Below are 23,702 nucleotides of genomic sequence, written 5' to 3'. Positions count from 1 at the left end.
TCTGACCATAGTCTTTGCCCGAGCCACAACATTAATATAAAATTACATTTCAAAATTACTTTGAGATCACTCCATGGCAATGAATTCTGTTAAGACCAGAAGCCTCTCTGGTACGACTAACTTCGATTGCAAGTAAAAGGTAAAAAGGAAACCAAAAGCTGAGACAGTGTTGATGTGATGCCAGTGTGCTCAGCAAACAGCAAAATGATTAAAAAGAGCATCTGAGTGTATTCACACTCTTCTGCATTGTGTCCATCAAACTTGCAGGTTTTGTTTTCTATTCAAAACAGAGACAGATCAGCAGTAAAGGTTGCTGTAGCATTCTCGTTATTGCACCCCTATGGAATATGTGCTCTTTTACCATGTATTAGAACCTGTGCCTGTACCGAGAGCACACTTAAAGGCATTCAGGCCATGTCTAGACACTCTTTACACTCCTAAATGTGAGTTGCTCTTGTCTGAATTATTTGGCCTCACTTCAGGTGTTTGGTTTGTTTGGGGTTTTTTTGTCTCTTTGTTTTCAAATGTCCAAGTGTCTGAAAAACACTGGATCAGAAAGGACATTTGTGGTGGCTTTTGCTGGGATAGATTTTATTTTTTTCATAGCAGCTGGTATGGGGCTGTGTTTTGTATCCGTGCTGAAAGCAGTGCTAATAACACACGGATGTTTTAGCTAATGCTGAGCAGTGCTTGCACAGAGTCAAGGCTTTTCCTGCTCCTCACACCACCCCGCCAGTGAGGAGGTTGGGGGTGCACAAGGAATTGGGAGGGCACACAGCCAGGGAGGCTAACCCCAACTGACCCCAGGGATATTCCACACTATATGGTGCTATGCTCAGCATATAAAGATGGGGAAGAAGAAAGAAAGAGGGGTGGTGTTTGTCTTCCCAAGTAACCATTACATGTGATGGAGCCCTGCTCTCATGTAGATGGCTGGACACCTGTCTGCCTGTGGGAAGTGGTGAATGACTTCTTTATTTCGCTTTGCCTGTGTTCAGCTTTTGCTTTATCTCTTAAACTGTTTTTATCTCAACCCGTTAAGTCTTCTCGCTTTTACTCTTCCAGTTCTTTTACTCTTCCATCCCACCGGGGGGGCAGTGAGCTGTGTGGGGCTCAGCTGCCAGCGAGGGTTAAACCACAACAATGTTATACAAAACTATTGTGCATTTAACTGCGCACCACTATGATTCCAGTGGATCTGCAAACACAACCTAAGTTTGTAGCAGTATCATGTAAAAAGCACCACCTGTTTATATTTTCTGAAGAAACAGGTAATGAAGACATAATAAATGACTGACACAGCAGGGAACTGTAGTCTAAAATTAACAGGCTTATAATTATGCAGCACAATATTAATTTGGCATGCTCAGTAATAAAGAATCGTGTCACTTGTTTTTCAGTAAAGTCTGAAATCACTGAAGAAGATAGTTCAGTGTTCTACTGGATTAGGGCCTCTTTTACCAGTACTAGAATACCATAGAGATGCAGTTATTAACGTATAAAGATGATTCTAAAAAATAGTTTCTGATTCCCAGTATAGTCATATAGTCCTGTAGATAACCAAATCCTTCTGTATTAAGCTTTTTTTCCCATTTTTTTCTACCATATAAGTAAAAAAAAAACTTGTAAAAATCTTTTCTATGATTCTGTGTTTCAGTGCTTTTAACTGATATTAACCATCACTCATATGTCTTTGTAATCAGTCCTTGTATGTCAAAAACAGATGTCTTCTATACACCTCAGATCTACGTCCCTCTCTCTGTGAAGCTGTTTAAACCACAACACTCCCCTATGACCTTCTGAATTTAAAAGCTCACTCTAGTCTCTAGACACCCAGACTTTGATTCTGTTTACTGTATAAAACCAAATCTCCATTCACAGTCAATGACTCCTTCTGTGGTGAGTATATATAAGCAGCATGTTTGTAAGACTATATTTAACATTTCAAAATGGAAAAATACAAGGTTAAAAGGGGAGAAACTGAAACTTACCCCAAACTCATCCCTCCACTGATGTGATGCTTGGTACTTTTCTGCTTCTTTAGCGAGGCGCTGGAGACCAAAGAGAGAAAGGGCATAAATTTTAGTATGTATTGATTCTTCACTTGGCAAAATCTGTTTTTTTTTCCTATATATAATTTCTATAAATCTACCCTTTTTTTGTATTCACTTTGAAATTATGTATTTTTGAGTAAAGATGCACCATCTTATTTCAAAAATGTTATTTTTTGTTGGAGAGTAACAGGCATCCTCTTAGAAGGCATTTTTCCTATTTAAATAGTTGAAATCCAGTTTGTCCTCAGCCCCATGGTAAGCAAAGCACAGTGCACAAGAATGATCCAATGATGCTCTTTCAAATCAATCTGTTGTACAGAGACATCCATTGTGTTGGTGACATGTCTTTTCAAAAAGCTGCTTGTCCACACTTGTGAGAAGTTTACTTAATTTCTGCATATAGAAGTTGCCATGTCCTGCATGTTCTCCAGCTGAACTGCTCACAGCATCCCCCATGCCAGAGCCCTGGAAGCAAGCACCCATCCAAAGAGTAGCCAGCTTCCTCTGCAGAAGTAGCTACCTGGTATGAATTTAGTTCATGTAGACTCAAGTCATCTCCTAATTTTTGAGTGACTTACTTAATTTTATTACTAAGTTATTCTATAACCCAACAAAAAAAATAGCAAGTGTTTCTGGGGAGTCGTGGTAACTTTCCAACAGAAATAGCCTGACAATACCCACCAGACAGCTAGGGATGAAAACGCTTTACTGTGTAACAATATGTGCACAGTGAGCCTTATGATCCTCTTAACATTCAGACCAACTCCTACACAAAACGAATTGGTCTAAGTCACGTTTTCAGTTGAGTCAACTGTCAGCTCTTGCTAACAACTAAAAGGGGTAGACCAGAAAGTTCACATAAGCTGGAATGGCAGAGATGGTGCTGTCAGAGCCTCACCTCAGCCTCCCACCTCTACCTCAGACGGGGGTCAAAAACAGCTAGATTGTGAAGAAAACTCAAGATGGCTGTGCCCTTTTTGGTTACACAAGGAGAGACTAGTTTTTCATCTCTCTCAAAGAAATCATGCCTGCTTGTATCTGAGAGATGCAAATGTCAGGTCTTGCCTTCCCTGTTTTGATGGAAGAGTCTCTGGAGAACACCAGCAGAGGAGCATCACAACAGCAAGCTGACACCTGACACATCCCATTCTCCCTCTCATCACAATGAGGGTTTAATCAGGTAACATCTCTCTAACACTGTGACCCACCGCAGTTCCCCACAGGCTTCTCTAGCTAATACTAAAATGCTGAGATTCATATTTGTGTATGTAAGAATATGAGCAGAAATGTTTCTAAAACAAACATGCAAACCAGTATTTCTCCATATTAGGTTTTAATAACCTTTTACTCCATGTCTCTGTATTTGTGCTGCGAAGATGAAAGCTATGAGATGTTTTCAGTCCTGGTATGAAGCTCTATTTAACACCACCTTAAGTGGAGAAGGAAGAAAGCTATCCTGTAATATAAACATTCTGGCATACTTCAAGGTAAGTACTTCACTTACTTCAAGGTACTTACTTCATCCTCATAGGCCCCCTTCAGATACAGAAGGCTGCTGCGTGGAGACCTCATAGCAGCCTTCCAGTATCTGATGGGGGCCTATAAGAATGCTGAGGAGGGGCTCTTCACTAGTGACTGTAGTGATGGAACAAGGGGTAAAGGGTTTAGACTTAAACAGAGAAAGTTTAGATTGGATATAAGGAGGAAGTTTTTTACTGTGAGGGTGGTGAGTCACTTGGAACTAGATGATCTTTAGGTCCTTTCCAACCCTAACCATTCTATGATTCGGTGATTCTAAGGTATTTTTTAAAAGCCCTGCAGTCTGCTGGAGAGCAAGGATTCTCAGATGAAGGCAATGAATTCAGATTACTCTAATTTGAGAAACCATGACCAGGAAGAGAGGACTGCAAAGCCAACAAGGTCTATCTATTCTTATGCTTTTGGAGGATGCCTGACAGCTGTGAGATGGCTCTTCTAAGTAAGAGATCACAGGAGCTGATGTGATTCAAACCACAGATTCAGCCACTGTGGTTGACACAGTAGCATGTCAGATTTAAAGTGATTGAATACACCATGATTAAACAAACATCTGCTTAATAAATGTTCCTAGATTCAACAATTATTTCTACCTCTTTTTAAGAAACAAAACAACACAACTTTTTTAAATGGGTAAGAACTGCTCTCTCCCTTGCTGCTTTCTCAATAGTGTGCAGGGTGCCCACAAGTAAGTATTTTTAACCAAACTTTAAAAGATGTCAAGAGTTACCTTCTACTAGATTTCCTTAAACCTTTCAATGAGAATAGTTAGATTTAAAGCAAAACAGTTAAGGGGGAGGATAGATAAAATGCAAGTGTTATTTAGTCCATCAGCCTATGAATGTTTCTTTAATTTTTAAAGGGATTACAAAAGAGATCAGACACTCAAAAAATAAATAAATAAAGAAATAAATAAAAACTAAAAACCCCAAAGTCCAGCTGCTGTCAACCTCTAAACTTTCCATTTTGAAGGTCTTGTCCCCAGGTTCCAAGTCATCTGGAACAATGGCCTTTGATGTAGCACAGACTGCAAGAAAGAGACCTGAAGAATCTTTATCTGATCTGTAAAGATCAGCTCCCTAGAAGGCCTATTCATCTTCCAGCCTTCATTTTTGTGCACATGTCATATCTTTATCTCCTCCTAACCAGCACAGAATTCTGTCAGCTGATGGCACAATTACAATTATATTCGGTACAATGAAATAAATCTTCTTTTTGTGCTTTTCACTCTAAGTATTTTATCTTGAAAATAGTATTTCACCACCCCTTGATATATCAAGCTATTATAGAATGTGTAAGCTTAGAGTTATTAGACATCAATACCCTTACGAAGCTTTCAAAAATACCAAATCCATGGATTTTTTTAAAGTTTTTTTTAGGAAGACAAATACCCCGGGAGAACATATCAAATTTAAATACCACAATGTAGACACATACAATAAACTTCAAGTCCTGACTTTAAAACACAAACAAAATACTCAGTCCTGTTCTTGCCTGAACAGTGTAAAAGCCACGTAAAAGTAGCTTTGAAAACAGTTTTCATATATGTATCTAGAATATAAATATTGTTCTTCTGTAGATTATTATGAATTGCACATAAAATATGAGAGAGAAATATGAGGAAAAGATTTGGAAAGACTGGGATAAAGTGTCTGAGGTGACAATAGAAGACTGGTACTGTGATTTCACTACAGCTTTAATATAGACCAACAAAATTTTAAAGAAAAGAAATGTATTTGCACTTCTGTAAGAAATTTTTTTTTTCCTTTAAAAGTATTCTGATCACTAACACTGTAGCACATGAGTTTACAAGAGAATTCATATTTCCCTACCTCAAATAAGAAGTTGTTTCCTATGCATTGATTTTCCATTAAGTAAATACCATCACCCGCAGTATAAATGTAACCAGAATTTTAATACTTAGACAGATTTTAAAAGATGGTGACCAACAGTAGGGTTTTGGTTTGTGCTTATCCCTAACCCTACTGAACACACACTATTTCAATATTATAGGATTTCTATATGCATATGGTATGCATGTGGTCCAGCAAGGAGCAGGGAGCTGGACTTAGTGATCCTTATGGATCCCTTCCAACTTCAGATATTCTATGATTCTAAGATCTACAGTGTGGTTTTACTTCATGTATTTACACTGCAGTGTTACAGCCTGTCTCCTACTCCAGCATCTGCTGTGCCACGATGGCAATCTGATCAGAAGACTGTTAATGAGGAAATCTGAAGCATATAAAGTGCCAAAAAAAAAAGTGTGCTTATAATTGCTCTCCTGTATGCAACATAGGCCTCATATGATATATTCCCCATTTACTCTTTGGAGCCAGTTTCACTCTTGTCATATGAGGCAGGAGAGGAGTCATAACGAAAAAGAGTATGTTAGAGGCCTACTGACACTGTGAAATTTATGAAAACACTCTTCCTACAGATTACTGGCCTAAAATTACACACAATCTAACACAATCAGAAATCAGTTTTTTAAAAACAAAAAAAGCTGACGTTATTATACTCTGGACCACAATACAAAATAACACCTCAAAGATTGTTTGCCACTCTTAACGATTACCAACAATATAAATGGATAGGTTTGGGTTTTTTCCTAATTCAGCTGTAAATTACAAAAAGCAATTTAAGTTAAAAAATAAACAGAAAAATCCATATTTCATGTGTTTGTTTAACACATTTCAAGCCATTTCTGCTTTATTCACATGAACAGTGATTTTATTTCAGACTTCATCCGTTTTTTTTAAGAAGATGACCTCATTTCCAACACAAGGCTGTCATGTTTGTGTCGTGGTTTAAATCCAGTCAGTAATTCAGAACCACGTAGCTGCTTGCTCACTCCCTCCTCTTCCTCCCCACCATTCCCAGAGGGATGAGGAGGAGAATTAAAAGAATGTAACTCCCACAGGTTGAGATAAGACACAAATACACTGCTGCTACCACCAATAATGATGATGATAAGGGAAATAACAAGGGAAGAGAATACAACCGCTCATCACCCACCGATCAATACCCAGCCTGACCCAAGCAGCGATCTAGCCCTTCCGGGTAACTGCCCCCAGTTTATATACTGGCCATGACGTGCTGTGGTATGGAATACCTCTTTGGCTAGTTTGGGTCAGGTGTCCTGTCTCTGCTTCCTCCCAGCTTCCCCTCCTCCCTGGCAGAGCATGAGATGCAGAAAGCCCTTGGTCAGAGTAAACATTACTGAGCAGCAACTAAAAACATCGGTGTTATCAGCGTTGTTCCCAGGCTGAAAGTCAAAAGCACAGCACTGCACCAGCTACTAAGAAGGAGCAAAATGACTGCTACTGCCAAACCCAGGACAGCATATTAAAAAGAAATGGAAAAGAATTCCTATCACCTTCCACATATTTAAAAGACAGAGCTTTAAAGGTTTTTCTCTGTTAACAACTATAGTGATAATCATTTTTTATGATTCACGATAACCTTTATTCCCATTGCTTCATTAAATGACTGAAGGAAGAGTCAGGCTAATTCTCCACAGAGAAATTTTACTCTTCTAGTGGTTTTCCTCCAAAGCAGAAGATCTAAAATAACCACAAAACAGAATAGAATATGGTTAGAATATGGTTATTAAGGTTGGAAAGGACCTTAAGATCATCTAGTTCCAGCCATGGGCAGGGACATCTCACACTAACCATCTCAAGATAGCAGAGTAAATAAAGGGACAGGATCACCTCCTTCGACCTGCTGGTCACACTCCTTTTGATGCAGCCCAGGATACGGTTGGTTTTCTGTGCTGCAAGCGCACACTGAAGCCGGCCCATGTTCATTTTCTCATCAACCAACACCCCCAAGTCCTTCTCTGCAGGGCTGCTCTGAATCTCTTCTCTGCCCAATCTGAAGCTGTGCATGGGATTGCTCCCACCCAGCTGTAGGACCTTGCACTTGGCATGGTTAAACTTCATGAGGTTGGCATCAGTCCACCTCACAAGCGTGTCAAGGTCCCTCTGGATGGCATTCCTTCCCTACAGCGTATCAACTGAACCACACAGCTTGGTGTCATCCGCAAACTTGCTGAGGGCGCACTCAATCCCACTGTCCATGTCAGCGAGAAAGATGTTGAACAAGACTGGTCCCAACACTGATCCCTGAGGGACACCACTCGTTACTGGTCTCCAGCTGGACATTGAGCCATTGACCACAACTCTTTGTGTGTGGCCATCCAGCCAGTTCTTTATCCACCGAGTGGTCCACCTATTAAATCGATGTCTCTCCAATTTAGTGACGAGGATGTCATGCGGGAAGACATTGGTTAGAAAAGATCAATGGGAAGCAAAATCTGAACTAAACTTCTTGAGATTACAGTATTCCAGGTGAAGTTAATGCTTTCTAACATGAGTAATCATATTGATTTTAATAGGGAAAACTGGAAGGGGGAGACCCTAAATTAATAGAGCACATATGTGGCTTTTGACATCTAAAATGTTGTGTCATAAAATCATCTATCTCTGACAAAACTTTCAGGTAAGTCAGAAAGGGTAAAGTCAAAAGACCATTTGGCGCAGTAACACTTCTCCACTAAATAAAAGCAGCTCTTCTCTAAAACATGAATTAGAAAGAGCTCTTTCTCCTGGTTTTTTTCTTTCTCTTATTGTGTAGATTTAAGAATTTAGCTAATGGTATCAAATTATCTGATAAATTATCATATAAATGAACTGCAGGTGCAAAACCATTGCTGGAGGGCACCTCTCTGAGTAACAGAGAATAGGACAAATCAAATAGAGCTACAATGACAAGCAGAGGGAGCACAAAATCATCTTCTATGACTGGAACATGGAGTCCAGTCCATGAGGTATGAAATATGCTTTGTGTGGAATGCCCTACAAACCTAATAAGCTGCAGAATGAGTGTACAAAATAATTCTGTTCAACTATTATTAAAAAGCAACAAGGAATGCTGGAAATTTTCAGCAGAAGGTAAAGAAGCAGCATTTTGTTAAATTCTACACTTTCCCTATTTATGGGTAGAAGGAGGGAGGAAGAAGTTTCAGTTCTCAAATCTGAATATGTGCCTAGGATGCTTGCAATTGTTGGAATTGAGAAGAGGAGTAAGAAATTGTCTGTCAAATGCATCAACATCCAGCAATGAAATTTTGCTAGAGTGGTGTATAGAAACAGCAAAAGACTACTTCTTTTAACATGTAATTTATCCTTCTCATTTGCAGAGGTTTCAAACCCTTCGAGCTTATTACATTTTCACTCTAGTAATTCATATGCCTTAAATGCAAGTCACATTAGTGTTATATTTTCAAACATGCTCAAAGTGAAGGACACACTCAGAAACCATTAGACTAAAACTGCCAATTGCTCCATTACACCACCAGCTCCAGTTTACTGTCTGCCTTAGGAAACTCTTAAGATTCACAGATGAGCTAGGAACTTCACAGGCATGACTGGAAGATGACACATATATTGAGTAGGCAATGCCTTGTTACCCTGATTTTCAGCTGTAGTGTATGTGTAGTTTTCAGCACCCCAGGGTGAAATCAGGACTACACACACTTATTTTAGAAATATCAAAACTAACCTGCTCAAAAATAAGTGTTCTAAAATTTCAACAATGTAATTTTCCTCTAACTTACAAGAAAAACCCCAACTTTAACTTAGATGCAGCTCAGCTTGTTTCACAGCTCCTTTAATATCTCCTCATTAAGTATCCAGTTAAAAAAGAAAAAAACAAAATACAAACCTTCACTGCTTAAAAATTATACATGTCAGCAATTCCATAAAAATCAGACTAGGATCCAAATATGAACAAATAACTGAAATATGCACACAACTGACTTATTTCAAAAGGAAAAGTAGGAAAAAGAACAAAGTAAATACCTCCTTATTAAGAGTCAGTTACCTTTAAAAAAATAGGGGATGCAATACCAGCTCTATTTTGCCTCATTGCATAGTCAAACTGAACAACAAATTTTACAGAATATTATAGCTTTATATGAGTTCAATAAAAATATATTGTTATATTATTTCACATAAATTGATAACATTTGATATATATCGAATACATAAATACTCAGATTACTGTTTGCAGTATTTTTGTTTAAAATTATCATTATTTGTATATTTATTATCATAATTATGATATTAAAATATCATCTGCTAGTTAATGCAATTCACTGTACACAGGTATATGTATTCACTATAACTAGGTATGAAATGCTACATTGAAAGATATGTAGTCAGTTCTGGATTTACTCACACTTTGTGTGTTACAGAAGACAGATGTAATGCTGTTATAATCCCAAAAGAAGATCAGAAACCTGTCAATTTAGTCTCTGCTGAAATGATAGTCAAAGGTCCCTTTGGCCACATCATCAGATACAGCTTTAAGCTCCCTCATAATTGCATAGGTATTCATATAAAGAGCAAAATCCAGACTTTCAAGAAATAACAAGAGTGAACAGAGAATATGATCTCTTTCTCTGTAGGAATGGGACTAAATCTTTTGATTTCATTAATACACATTCATAACCTTAACCAGCCCAATAAAGTCCAAAGTAGTTAATGATTTATAATAAAATTGAGATAACACTGAAATCTGCACTGAAATAACATTTCCAGACATGGACCCAGGAAACATACAACTTCATTCATAATTAAAATTCAGAGCTTGAATGGTAGAACCGTAATGTGAAAGTAAAAAACAATACAAATCAGCATCTTCTCTTAGGTCCTCAGATGTATGAAACAGAATCAATCCGAATTTGACTGATTAAAAGTCTGTTAACAAATGAATCCTCTCCATAAATATATATATATAAAAATCCCAAACCCACAGCTGAATAACAACTGTGACTTTAACATGGCAAGGCAGTGTATTAACAGCTTTGCATGTCAAGATAAAAAAAATGGAGCAGGTGGTAGGCTATAGCTGCTGAATAATCAACTTGATCTCATCAGCAGTCAGTGGGTGAGAGCCAAGGAAACATGTTACTGTTGGCAACAACAGAAACAAATGAAACATTAATACTGCATGCTATTTTCAGGCAACATTTCCCTAATGGAAATAATTCTAGTCAAGAGAAATAAAAAGAGTTTAACTGTGAGTCCTGGAGAAAAATGAGTGCAAAGGAAAATGACTTTCTACTGGTAAACCCTAAAAATGTCTTTTATTTTCCCAGAGGTAACATGTCAGTCAAGACTGCCATGCTGGAAACACACCAAAGCCTCAACTGCTCCTACACCTGGCTTTGCATTGCCGTAACAAGATGCCCAGAGCTCCTTATTTTCTCTTTTATTAAATAGAGCGTAATAACATGCTGCTTCTCAACTTTCTCAAATATCTTTTAGAAGAGGTGTTGCACTCCAAACCTTCCCTATACATACTATAGTATATACTATTTTCCTACCCTCCAACAGAAAACCCTTTCAGATTGTAATGTAAAAACACTCTGCAATTAAAGGTAGAGAATAATGTAAGAGCTGAATGTTAAAACCAGTGTCTTTTACCTTTCCTCAGTCCATTTAGTTTCTGTAGTATTTTCCAGTCTGTGTATATGCAGACACACCTTAATTTCTCTCAAATGCAAGCTTTATCCTAATATAGATGCACGGTTCTAAAGCAATGGTTGCCGAACCTATGCCATAAAACACTCTTAGTCATTGTGATCACTTCTCATGCAGCCACAGGTCCACCAAAGGGATATAATTATTAATTATATAGCCATTGGGATAGCTATTAAAAGATCCATGTTCATATATTAAACATTTCAGCAAATGCTTAAATATCTCTCAAGGTCACTGAGCTCCGTAAGAACTGTTCTCTGAAATCCTCACTCTCTGAAGTTGATGTGAGGATTTCCACTCTCTTCACTGAGATTTTACTCCTGCTGCTTCAAGCCCTGTGTGTGTTACATGATCACAAAATTCATAAACAGAGATATTCTTCTAGATTCAGTGATCCTTAACAGACATGCACTGTTTTGGCCATTCTTTCTCTTCACCACCTCCTTTCGTGTCTATGTCACGTATTGGACAATGCATCACCTTTATCTTCTAGGCACGTCAGTGCATTTCTAGGTATAACTGTGATTATAAAAAAAATGTAACCTGGTTCAAGTTACCATTAACATCTTCAGTAAGAGAGTCGGTTCACATTTCTGCACCATAAGATCTTAAAAACCCACTTAACATGTGAAAAAATATTTTTTTTTCATCTTAAAACCTACAACTTAAAAACTAACGGTTCATATTGTCAGGGCTACAGAAGTAATTAACTTATCACAGCTGCTGTGAAGTAAATAATGTTAATGGTATTTAAACACGTAAAGGAAAGTGAAGCAGAAAGGTGAAACAATTTAACCAAAGTCACAAAAATGTTATTGTCAGGTGCTAGTAACACCTATGTCCATAACATTTAGGCTCTGGCTGAATACATTGTATTTTTCTTTATTTTTACCCTTTTTATAATTCCATATATGACCTATAGCTATGTTTAAAATGTATTTGACTGCCTTAGTGAGTGATGTACATATCTGAATCAACATTCAAATGATAACTTCCTTTCAATTTTTATATACATATATATAATAAAAATAAAAATGTAGATTTTTTTTCTGTTGTAACCCTGGCAGGTGACACATTTGAGAGCTACTACAAGCAGTTCGGTTTTATCTATGATGACTTCTTCCAAAAGGTGCTTAATTAGAATGTCTCACACTTTTCTGGGTATGAAAATCTAATTGCCACCTTCTAGCTCAAAGAACACAATCAAGAAGCATTATCCCATCTCAAAACTCCCTCTTCCTTATGTCACTTCCACATCTGATGTTACTTCTTTCTTGTTTTTCAGTCTTGTATGCTTCTTTTCTATAAAGGAAATATATTGAACCATAACAGCTAATTTAGCACCATCCTAAAAATGTGTTTTCTTTGATTCCAGCTACAGCTACTTACTGAAAATCATCATCAGAATCAAATGGTGAATAGAAAAAGGAAATACAAAAAGGCTAAAACAGAATTATAAGAAAGAGAAAGTAAATGGACATGTCAAGAATGTCATGGTACAAGTAGATCTTAAAGCAAAACATATCAATAACTCACCATCTGGCTTCTCTTTAAAAAAATAAAACTACAATTTCCTGTTGGAACTGGAAATATTATCAAGCACAGAGAGATGTGTGATGATGGCATAACAAGTAAGAAACCTTTTTTATCTCTTTATTCCCGCAATCATTAGCCAATCTCTTTTGTGATTTTCTTGGTAATTTTGTGCAGTGTGTAGCCTACTGTTACCATATATGCATATGTAAATATATAGGTCTATATATATTTAAAAATATATATCTAGCAATATATGTATATACACATATCTAAAGTGAGCTGACTGCAGCCATTATAGCTGTTTGTCAAAATGTTATAACACTTTTTTACACTTACAACAAACTTTCTGACTTCTTACATGCTGAGAAAAATCCCCAAAGCCTTCTGAAACCTGGATTTAGAAACTCCTTTACACTTTGAACAATGTCAAATAAAAGACATTGTATGAAAAAGATGAGAAAATGGGGTCTTAGTGTTGCACATAGATTTCTTATTAAGGCCTTCCTTTCCTATTCTATGATTTAGCATCAGTTCTTCCCACATATATTTTTGTCAAATGTGAGCAAAGTTAGTTCAGTCATTTGTTTAAGTATAAAAGTAAAGGAAAGAAACACTTTCCTCCCACTGTGGGCAATACTTTGCCACGTTAGCAAGCGAAGGCTTCCTAACACTTCCAAACAATCTAGAATAGTGAATGTTTCCAAATCAGGATTTTGCTTCACAGCAATTAAATAAAATGAAAGTCTTGTTAAAGTGAACCTTTTTCCCAGGCTGACATAACACTTTCACAATAATTATGCTCATTTCAGTGGAAGGACATCTCTTCTGTCTTGTGTATTTCATGTGTGACCAGAAAGGAATTTACAATGAACAGATATTTATGCACTTGGTTTTATATAAGAATTGTTTATGCTTTTCTTGAGCAATAACATTTTCAATGGTTTAAGAGCTGAATCATCAGTATCTACTTGAATCTTCAATACATATTTTATTATTGCCTTCCCCATCTTAGCATAAATCCAGTCACAGGTCTGAGACAGAAAACATGTTCCAATTTGGAATAGGAGGTTATATTTGCTAATAATACTTGAAATGTTTATTTTTCAGAAATGCTGTTTCTAGGAATAGCACATTTGACAATGTCATAGAAATGCAGTTCTTTCTTATTTTTTAACTATCAAGTTGTCAGGTTTGGTTTAAGTGGAATCCACAACATTGTACAAAAATATTTTCGGTCAGAAGTAGCTTATTAAACAGATTTAGGTTTGCTTGGGTTTTCTTGCTGTTGTTGTTCTGTTGTTGGTTGTGGTTTTGTTCTTATTTTGTTTGTTTTGTTTTGTATTTTAATTTATGGAAATAGCACTGATTAGATGATACTGCGATTCCTAAACAGATTATGTTACTGATGGAAAACCTACGTAGACAGTCTGGAGATGGATGGAAGGTAAATCTGGGAAGCTGCAGAATAAGATAGCCATGACACACTTGCCCCTAGAGGTCTATACTGCATCTATGGACAATTTAATTCTGGTCTAAATATACTCATATACCCTACAGAACTATTCCTCTATTGATATAATTATGATCAAAATTAACTGCTCTGCATTATAAGGCCGCCAACACTGTCTTCTCTCTTGCCTCAGACAAAGCAGCCTGACTTATGGCCAGAAAATGAGGAACAGATAATCAAATAGAGTAATTCTACTGATCTTAAGTACAGAAGACTGTATTACTCTTTTAGGGAGAAGTCCATAATATCTAGAAACTTAGTGTAAAATACAAGGTATATGGAGATTTGAGTACAATCTTATCTGCATTATTATTATTCATTTTTACTCCCTTGTCAACTGTAATTTCTTATTCTGCATTTAGAACTCTATCATCCCTCATCATGTAAGGTTTTAATGTTTGTCACAAAGACTCAATAGACCATATGTGCTCATGTGTACACAATGCTGTTTCTATCTCAGACAATATATTTATGGTAATACATCTGGCTTTGAGAGCTTAACAGCTCTCCGAAGTACCCAGATTTGGTACTTAAAAGAGCTTTATGAAATCTAGTATTATGGTTGCCTTGAAAACAAGTGAGTATTTTTATGCATATTAAAAATACTCCTTACTAGTGTATGTTAACCAAACTGTGCTGTACTGTAAAGAAACCCATTATTTCTTACTACAGCACATGTGCTCAGTCATGTTAGCAGTCAGAGGACCCATTTCTGTGCAGGCACCACAGTAATCACTGCAGAATTGGAATGTAGTGATACACAGCGAAATTTTTATGCAGCTGAACTCTTTGGATACCAGAACAGAACAGGAATCCCTAAAGACTAAATGTTCAAATACAATATTAGAGAGCATCTTGAAGTGTAACTTAGCTAATAGCACAGACTGAACTGTATTTATCTTCTTCAGTTATTTAAATCTCATTATATATGCCCTGTTTAGTTCCCTCTCCATTTAAATTGATATGGAATATAAAACAATCTCTAAATAATTTAGTTGAAAAAACATACAAGATAATTAAGAGCTAAAATTTGAAACCCAAACATATTCCAAATGCCTCTTTTCTTAAGACTTTCTTTTCTGTTTTGAAGATGTCTAGGCATTTTATTTTTTTTTATTTTGGAGAGACAATGAGTTTTTGTAGGGTCTTTTCCCAGACTAAAAAGTGTTGACAAAGAAGCCCCTAGGTTTCAGTTGTTTTTTTTGCTACCAATAAGGGTTTGCAGTCTTTTTAATGCTGTTGAAATCGTAATTAAGTGAATAAAACCTCAGTGTGGTATTCTTAACCATACAGCATGATTTTCCATAATTACAAATTAAAATAAATATCATCATGATTATTAATCTCTTTCTCTAATTACAACTTACGCACTAAAATGCCACCTTACAAGGTATTACCAAGGTCAGGCTTTGCTGGCAGATGTCATTGGGAAGGATGGAGGGGGGGCAGCAGAAAGAGAGTGCATTAATGCCCCAGCACTTTCTATTAGCAGATGCATGTGCCTCAGACATGTAGAAGGCAATAATTACAAATAGAACATCACCTCCTGTAAGTAACGAATTGCTCTATTGAATACTTTACATGCCAAATAGATCTTACAGCAGATATTTTTACACTAAGGGCTGAAGCTATTCTTGTTCCTCAACAGTTTTCAGGTAAAGATCTGCCTGAGAATGTGATAAATGCAAGTAACATCTAATTAACATTTCCAATTAATCTATATTACCTAGTTTCAAAAGTATAAGATTTAGCCCAAACATACTAATGATAATCTGTTCCTCTGACTTAAACCGTATCATCCTTGATTTTTTTTTTTATTCTTACTCTTGCTTGAAATATTTCAAGTAGTGTTTTTATCCTGCAAAAGATGTTTTTTATCCTGTTTTCAAATGCACATTAAGACATTATGTTCACACTCCTGGTCAGTGCCATTTATAGCCTTCTGCAACTAGTCAGTACACGGTTCCAAAACTTTTCAGTTCTCTTTATTTTTTCAATCATAAAATCTATTAACAAAAATCTCTCTTTGAAATATGAAAAATAAATCACCGTTTCTGATAAAATAAAACTGTTAATATTATTTCAAAGAACTAAAGAAACGTTTAAGTAAATTATTCCAAATAACACTATTCTTATTTAGCTTCCTCACTAGCAAGATTGTTCTGCAGACACTTTATCTTTAAATAGATAAAATGATCTATTATCCAAACTGTTCTCTGACTCTTATTCTCACACATACACACACAAATTGGTGCATGCAATTGTCTAAACTATAAAGCCAAATCACACAGAACCTGGCAACACCTTGACTTTATATTGTCAATTTAAGCCTTAGATCTCAAATGCGAGAAGAGGCACCTACCACTTTTTATTTAGAGAAGAGTTGCTTTGTAGCTTAATTAAAGCAGCGTCTGTCAGTTTAGAAGATGAGAATTCGCTTCTCCTGCAGTGTTTGACAGCATCCTCAGCTAAAATGGGATAATGCAACTTTTGCAAGAAATAATGCAATGTAATATCAAACCTTAGCACTCACCATTACAGAATTCAGACTTCAATATCCTTATTTTTCTTAGATTTCTGCTAATTTATTTAATAGAAATACATAACTGCCAACTTTGTAGCTAGGATTTTTAAGTGAAATTTTAATGTACTTTAAAACAATGCAATGTAGCTTTATAGCTATTAGTTAGCAAACATTGAGAGAATTATTGTCCTAGTAACCTACTCTACTTTAGACCTATTTTAGGGAGTCCGTACACATTTACAATTAAGTATCAACGCAGTAGTAATTCAACTATAAACCAAATAGCTCAGGATTTTTTTTGTAAAATTTGTGGGTTTTCTGGTTGTTTTTTTATTTGGTTGGTTGGTTGGTGTTTTTTTTTTGGGGGGGGGGAGGTGGTTGTTTTAGGTGGTTTTGGTATGGTATGGTATGGTATGGTTTGGTTTTGGCTTTTACTTTAGAAACAGCCATTTATCTGAATGAAGAACTTTGACTGAAGTGGTGAAAGTGTTGTCAAATAACAATTCCTCATATCCATAGAAGCATTATTGGTCCAAATACGCATTATAGCAAAGGAAAGGAATAGGGAGGGAGAGGGGGCATTTGAAAAAAAAAAAAGGAAAGGGAGGTTTTCTTTTAAAAAAGGGAGAAAGAAAAAAGGGAAATTAAGTACACATTTAAGATTAATTTCTCTATGGTCAAACTTATCTTCCAGTTCAAAGAAAACAAGAAATCAGACTACAGATTTTCAAACCTCAGCAAAAAGGGCCAACTGTAAAAAATAAATTTCTGTCAGATCCATCAGAGAGAAAAAGAGGGAGGTATGCATCTGACAGTAAGTCTCACCTACATCTGAAACCTGTTCTCTGTCTTGGCCATGTTAAGCAATATAATGTATTTTACATGGATTCCTGTATCACACCCTTCAGAGTAACGCAGTTAAAAGCAGTGTTTTCTTCCCCCTGGCATGTACTAAGGAAATAAAGATGAACTTCCATTCACCCGTTTATATGAAATGAGAAGAGACATTCTACACCAGTTTCCATACAAAGAACGTGCGTGTCTAAAAGTTTAATTCTTTCACGTGTGGCTAAAAATACCATAAGGTCACACTCTGGCTGAAACAGTGACATTTACTTCCAGTAGACTGAAAAGGATGATTTGAAGGAGCTAGCCTATGGAATACGCAATTAATTTTATTCCTTTTCTCCTCCAACTATCTGACATACTGGAACACTGGAGAAAAAAAGGAAGAAAAAAAATGAAGGAAAAAGGAAATTTTCTCTTTTATCTGTTTTCAAAGTAGTTTTGATACTTTTGCCTTTCCAAAGGCTGTGATTTTCTGGACTAAGCTTGTGCTCACATAGAGCTTGCTGTCTGCTGAGGGGAACTCAGGAACTCCAGTGAGCACGAAGCATGTTCTGTTTTCCAAAACAACAAATGGAAGTAATGCTGCAGCTAAATCATCTGAGGTATAACACAGAGACCCACAGGGGTGGATCTGTGCTTCAAGTCTCAGTAATCAATCTCAGGGTCATACCAAGTGCTAAAACACCTGTCAGTCTCCACCAAAGTGTGAAAAGTGGAAATATCACCAGGACTACATTTTATCACACCACTAATGTTGCTTGGCAAAGCACAGACATAGTGAATGAGGCCTTGACTCGGCTTATTCCAGTCCCTTCCAGAAGAAAATAATTGGTAGCAAGTTGTCAGCTCACTGTACACAGCAATTCTGGCGAGGCCTAAGCTGTTGGTGAAACCAAGCAAAGAGTCCATCTTCCTTACTCTCCACCCCTGCGTAACTTGATGAGCACTAGGAATTCGCCTTGCTTTAAATGCCAGGCAGCACACAGACACACGTGGCTGTCACTGGGAATACGCATTCAAATGATATTGGGTTTTCTCAGAGAAAGTTCTGTTTTCTTAGCATGCATGAATGGAGAAAGAGGCCAGATTTAATGTGAGATTAAATTACAATAAATTCACCATAATTGATTTTTAATTAAATATTTTGCTTATCAGAAAGCAACTAAGGATAAAAATCATAATGAATCTCCATCCCCTGCTTGCATACAACATCTTGGTAGAAAAGCATCCAATGAAAATGCAAATGAGAGATGGAAGCTGCTCAACAATTCTGAAGGCATGCTCTTTTGCTTCTTTTTACTCAGTAAAAGCTGTCAAAAATCTACATCCTCTGATGTACTTGCATTTAGCATAGGAGCTTGTCGATTATTTATCACATAGAGGTCTGTCAGACTGGGATTAAGATGTCCTAAAATTCCCAAGAGGGTAGTTAATCATAACACAATGTAGTGTGTGAATAATGGAGACCCACAAAAGGCTCAGCTGACATGATGGAAGTGAATGATAGGTAAATTGAGGTCACAGGCTTGATGCGAAGACATTGGACAATGTATACCCAGGCTGTCAGTCAAACCATTAAAAAGGAGAAAGTACATGAATATGAAAGAGCAAACAGACTGGCTTTTGTTTCCTTGTGCCTAACAGCTCAAAGAAAATAGATGCTGAAGCTAATGAACACATCCACACTGTGTGCCAGTGTGCTTCTGTTACAGCTCCAAGTCAAAGAGAAATATCCTGTAAATGTTCCAGTTATGGATTAATAAGGCAAGTGTGGGGTTTTATTTTGCTAGTGATAATGTGCTTTATTTTGGCTTTTTCTACCACCAGCATACATAGAGAACTATGGTTCAGTAACAAACAGCATCTCCAGTCAAAGTGAATTTACATTACATATGCTTTGATTTACTGTTCATTTTACTATCACAAACCTATAAATCTAGGAATACCATTGACCCTAAACTATTACTTACAAGAAGACTAAGCAAATAGAGATAGCATCCGCCAAAAAAATCCAAAAGTTAAATGAAATCTTGCCTGAGTTCAAACAAGGCTAGAGAATTCTTGGTGATCCAGTGAAAAGAACTTTTCACAAAAGAGGAAAGCAATTCATGTTATTCCACTCCTAACTATAATATGAACAACTGTTTCCCTTCAGTGCATTCCTTCTCCCTTTCAGGTATTTTTGTCCAATAAAAAAGTTGTTCTTTGTTATTTGACCAACAAGCAAGAATAAAGAAAAAACTGCAAATAAGATGTACAAGTGTTTGAGGGATACATCTGTTCTTTCCCTGTCATCCTGCTTCATCCACTCACGTATTTCACTGATCCAATCTTCATTATTAATTACACATTTCGGACATAGCAAATGCGTATGAAAAATAGACTGTGTTAGTGTATAGTGCTGTCTAGTCCAGTCTAGTCTGACCTAGTCTAATCTTGAAGTATAGTCTCAAAATGCTTTGGCTTTTCTACTCTTATGTAAGTGAGCAGATGAACCATGGTGCGTCCATGTGTTACTCCTGTCTTCCAAGCTACTGAAAATTAAACATAATTCACTAGCAATCAAAGCTGATAAAATAGGTCCCAGCTCTGACTTCTGCAGCTATTTTGCCTTCAAATATTCAGTCCTATATCAAAGCCTGCCTCTTCAAGCTGCTTCTTGCCTGAAGATCCCTTCAGTAGTCTCCACAGCTTTTAGACCCTTCTAGTTCAGCCTGTAGCATAGCCCCAGCACTGAAGAACTAGCTTATTTTTGCAGATAGACACAGTTTTCAACTTTTTTCAACTTTCCAAACACTCATAATTCTCAATCTAAGACATAAAAACTGGAACTCATCCTGAGTATTCAGAAGTAATTAAACACCACATTCAGGCTCAGAAAGGCATTAATATAAACTATATCTTGTCATCAATTTCTACCTGGGATTAATTTAAGATTCCAAGTTTCCTCCTTTGATTGCACTAGCAAAAGCCTAGTTTTCAGAGATCATCAAAAATCCAATAAAGCTTTGCCCTATTGAAAAGAGAAAAGTAAATTGTTATTGGGTCTTTTCAGTTTTCTCATTGAATTCTTACTGTTTATAATTAAAATCACACTGTGGTGCCCAAAGAACAGATTTTTTTTTTCTTGGTTTGTATGGCCATTATTTTGTGGATAACATACCTCCCCAAAAAATGTTTATATTTATCAAGATATCTACCTCTTTCTTGTCATATCTGTATTAGTAAATAGAATTTTACATTGCAGCAGGGAAAGAAACTGTCTGTAGAGTGAAGCAAGTTGCTGTTAAGATCCTGCATCCCCAGTACACGTATCAGACAGATGACTCTGGACTAGCTATAAATGTATGAAATTACTGCCTCTCAGACAATGGAAAACATCAGAGGTACTTCTAGACATCACTTTCTCTCCCTTCCCATCTCTTTCTCTACTGTTTGTTAATTTAACCAGTGTAAAGACATACCACAGTTAGAGAGCTTCCACTCAAAACATTCATTGCTCACAATTAACAGTGCTAGGGTAATATTAATATTTAGGTTGTTAAATTAACTAATAAAATAATAAGGAAAATATTATAAAATTATATTTTTCCCCTTATACTGAGAAAAATTAGATGTTTAGGAAAAAATACAAGATGTATATAGGTAGTCAAGCAGAAAAAAATTAACTGAAAAATATACTGTCACCCATAATTCACTTTCCTCAATACAGTATTAAATGCTACTGCAGACTTGTCCTGTTTTCCACATTTGTTCCTGGAAATGACTAAACAAATTTTGTCTCAACATTCAAAAAAAACCCAGTCTGATTCTACTGTAGGTGAAAAGGTCAGAAAAAATGGTTAAAATTTCTGACGGAGGTAGCCAAAAATAGATTGATATCATGTAAATAATGGTCAGTACTTAGGCATGCTTCACCATAGAATGGTAACAGTGGAGTTATTCAGAATTGCTACTTAGATACAGTTAAGTGAGATTGAAAAAGAGAAATATGCAACAAATACGCACTTCTGATTTTGTCACATTTAATTTCAGAATCTTTAAAGCTCTTCTTATTGTCTGAGTTACACTTTTGAGGCATCATGACACAAACACCTGAGTTCCATCAATTATGGCCTGTTTAAATACTTTATAGTTTAAAAATTCATATTCAGAAAGAATTACATCTGCTATTCTCTTCTCATAGTCATCCTGCCACCTCCTGCCCCCAATCAGGAAAGCAGGATTCCTTTTCTTCTTTATTTACCCACATAAATCCTAAGTAGATTTACTATGTTCACAGGTCATCTTTACACTCCTCCTGTAAATATTTTTGTAATAATACTTTTACCCTGTTTTTAAAGCACAGATTAGTTGCATTCATAACTAAATAAAGAAGAACTATTAGTTAATGAAAATTATGCAGGTCTATACTGGCTAGAGCAAAAGTTGGTGTAACCTAGTAGCCTGCCTCTGAGAAGAGTGAATCTCCTGACCTAGGATCTCCTTCACAGCATTTAATAGTTTTTGATGGAACAGCTTTTTTAATCCATTTATATTTTGACACACCACCTGCAATCTAACTGTGTTCTGAAGAACTACCAGTTTTGTTTGTTTTGAACAAAGCCAACATAATTTCATTTGTCACTTCCTTGTTCTTAATACTTAAAAAAAAATAATAATTTTGAAATCATATTGACCATGTTATTTGTGAAATTATTTATTTCAGTCCACAATGACCTCCACAACCACCTCAGTTCTTTTTGCAAGCTGAAGAGTCCAAGCCTACCTCATCTCTTGAGGAAACTCTTTGTCTTAGTTTCCACGAAGCGTTTACAACAAATCAGCACAAGTTCATCTTCTTCACGTGCTGTAAATGGACTCAGAAAATCACTGGGAAACATTGCCATTCTTAGTCTGCTGAAATGTTTGAATTTCCTCCTTTAAGTCTTTCACTGCTTTGAAATGGTGGCATTTTCAGAATATGACATTATTCAACTGGAAAGACAGTATTTAACTTTCAGGAATGGTGGCTGATCTATGTGGCCCTGCTTGAGCAGAGGGATTGGACCAGATGACCTACAACCTCTACTGTTTTGTGATTCTATAATGTAGCTTCAGTTTAAGATATTTCAGGTATTTATGCTCTTCCAGGGTTAGTAGAGACATAATCAGTGCAGTCATTGGTGTCTAGACAGCATTTCAACTGCACAAATGTGTCCAACTTTGAGTAGAATGGCTCACTACAGTGAAGTTAGATACCTATAACTGAATCTATCCCAGTGTCAATAATAACTCTAGATATAAACCTAGAAACATAAGCCTACACCACTCTTCAAGATTGAACAGTTTACTTAAATCCCATCTAAATTCCATGTGTAGATCTCTTGAAAGAGATGAATGTCAGATGATAAAGATTGCTGCTATGGAGCTAGAATGCGTAAGAACATGATTTCTGGTGGTGAGTTTCAGGGTTGGTTTGAACTTTTTAAGTTTACAGCTGTAGGGCAGAATTACAATGTTTTTTATTCTTCTGTGAATTTTCTATATTTTGAGAGATTCAGGTCTTCTGAGAGTTTAACTTTGATTCTATATTTTCTGCTTCTTGAGTCTAAGAGATAATATTGATCTGTGCCTTCAAACTTCCTTTAAAACATTTGATATTAGTCATCAAGATGAGACCATTTGTCACTTTCACTAAAATGAGTCATACTCTGAATATTTCCTTTGTTGTTTTTAAAGGTCTAATATAACTATTGATTTATTGCCAACTCATCATGTCTTCCCAGTTAATGGGATCTATAGACTTTATCCTTCTTCATTCTTTTATTTAATTGCCATCTATGGAAGTTGCAAACATTCTATCTTGTGCTCTATTCTGGAAGGCAAAGGGCTCTTGTGATGACATTTATTTTCCTAGTCTTGTTTGTGTTCTGACATCTTTTCCTTCACAATAGAGAATGGTTCCCTTTTCAAATTTAGAAGAATTTCTTCTGAAAATGCTATTTGGTTCGTCTGAATATAACAATATTTTTGATAAGCAGAGTCATGATACACTCAGTCAGTTTCAAACTGATTTCAGGAATCATAAAACAATTTTATTTGGGAGGGACTTCTGGTGGTCATTTATTCCAGTGCCCACTCAAAGCAGGGTCAACTTC

The 23,702-nt window shown here is 36.3% G+C and overlaps 1 protein-coding gene and 1 long non-coding RNA gene across 10 annotated transcripts in view; one reads left to right on the top strand and one right to left on the bottom strand.

The window, feature by feature from the left end:
• The window catches only part of CACNA2D1 (calcium voltage-gated channel auxiliary subunit alpha2delta 1), a 387,883-nt gene that overhangs the window by 203,793 nt on the left and 160,388 nt on the right, over positions 1 to 23,702 (bottom strand). For all 9 annotated transcript variants that reach the window (XM_061467295.1, XM_061467296.1, XM_061467298.1 and 6 more), the window contains exon 4: positions 1,992 to 2,051. In XM_061467295.1, the coding sequence (XP_061323279.1) occupies positions 1,992 to 2,051 (60 nt within the window). The remainder of the gene's footprint in view (positions 1 to 1,991; positions 2,052 to 23,702) is intronic.
• On the top strand, positions 3,245 to 4,823 carry LOC133276357 (uncharacterized). Its single transcript, XR_009745840.1, has 3 exons — positions 3,245 to 3,322; positions 3,438 to 3,541; positions 4,563 to 4,823. It is a non-coding gene; the product is annotated as an uncharacterized LOC133276357 (long non-coding RNA).

Source organism: Pezoporus flaviventris, unplaced genomic scaffold (genome assembly GCF_033815535.1).
Source record: "Pezoporus flaviventris isolate CSIRO_AGI_PZ_B2104156 unplaced genomic scaffold, CSIRO_AGI_Pfla_v1 ptg000045l, whole genome shotgun sequence".
Classification (NCBI taxonomy): domain Eukaryota; kingdom Metazoa; phylum Chordata; class Aves; order Psittaciformes; family Psittacidae; genus Pezoporus; species Pezoporus flaviventris.
This window is presented reverse-complemented; position numbering and strand designations above follow the sequence as displayed.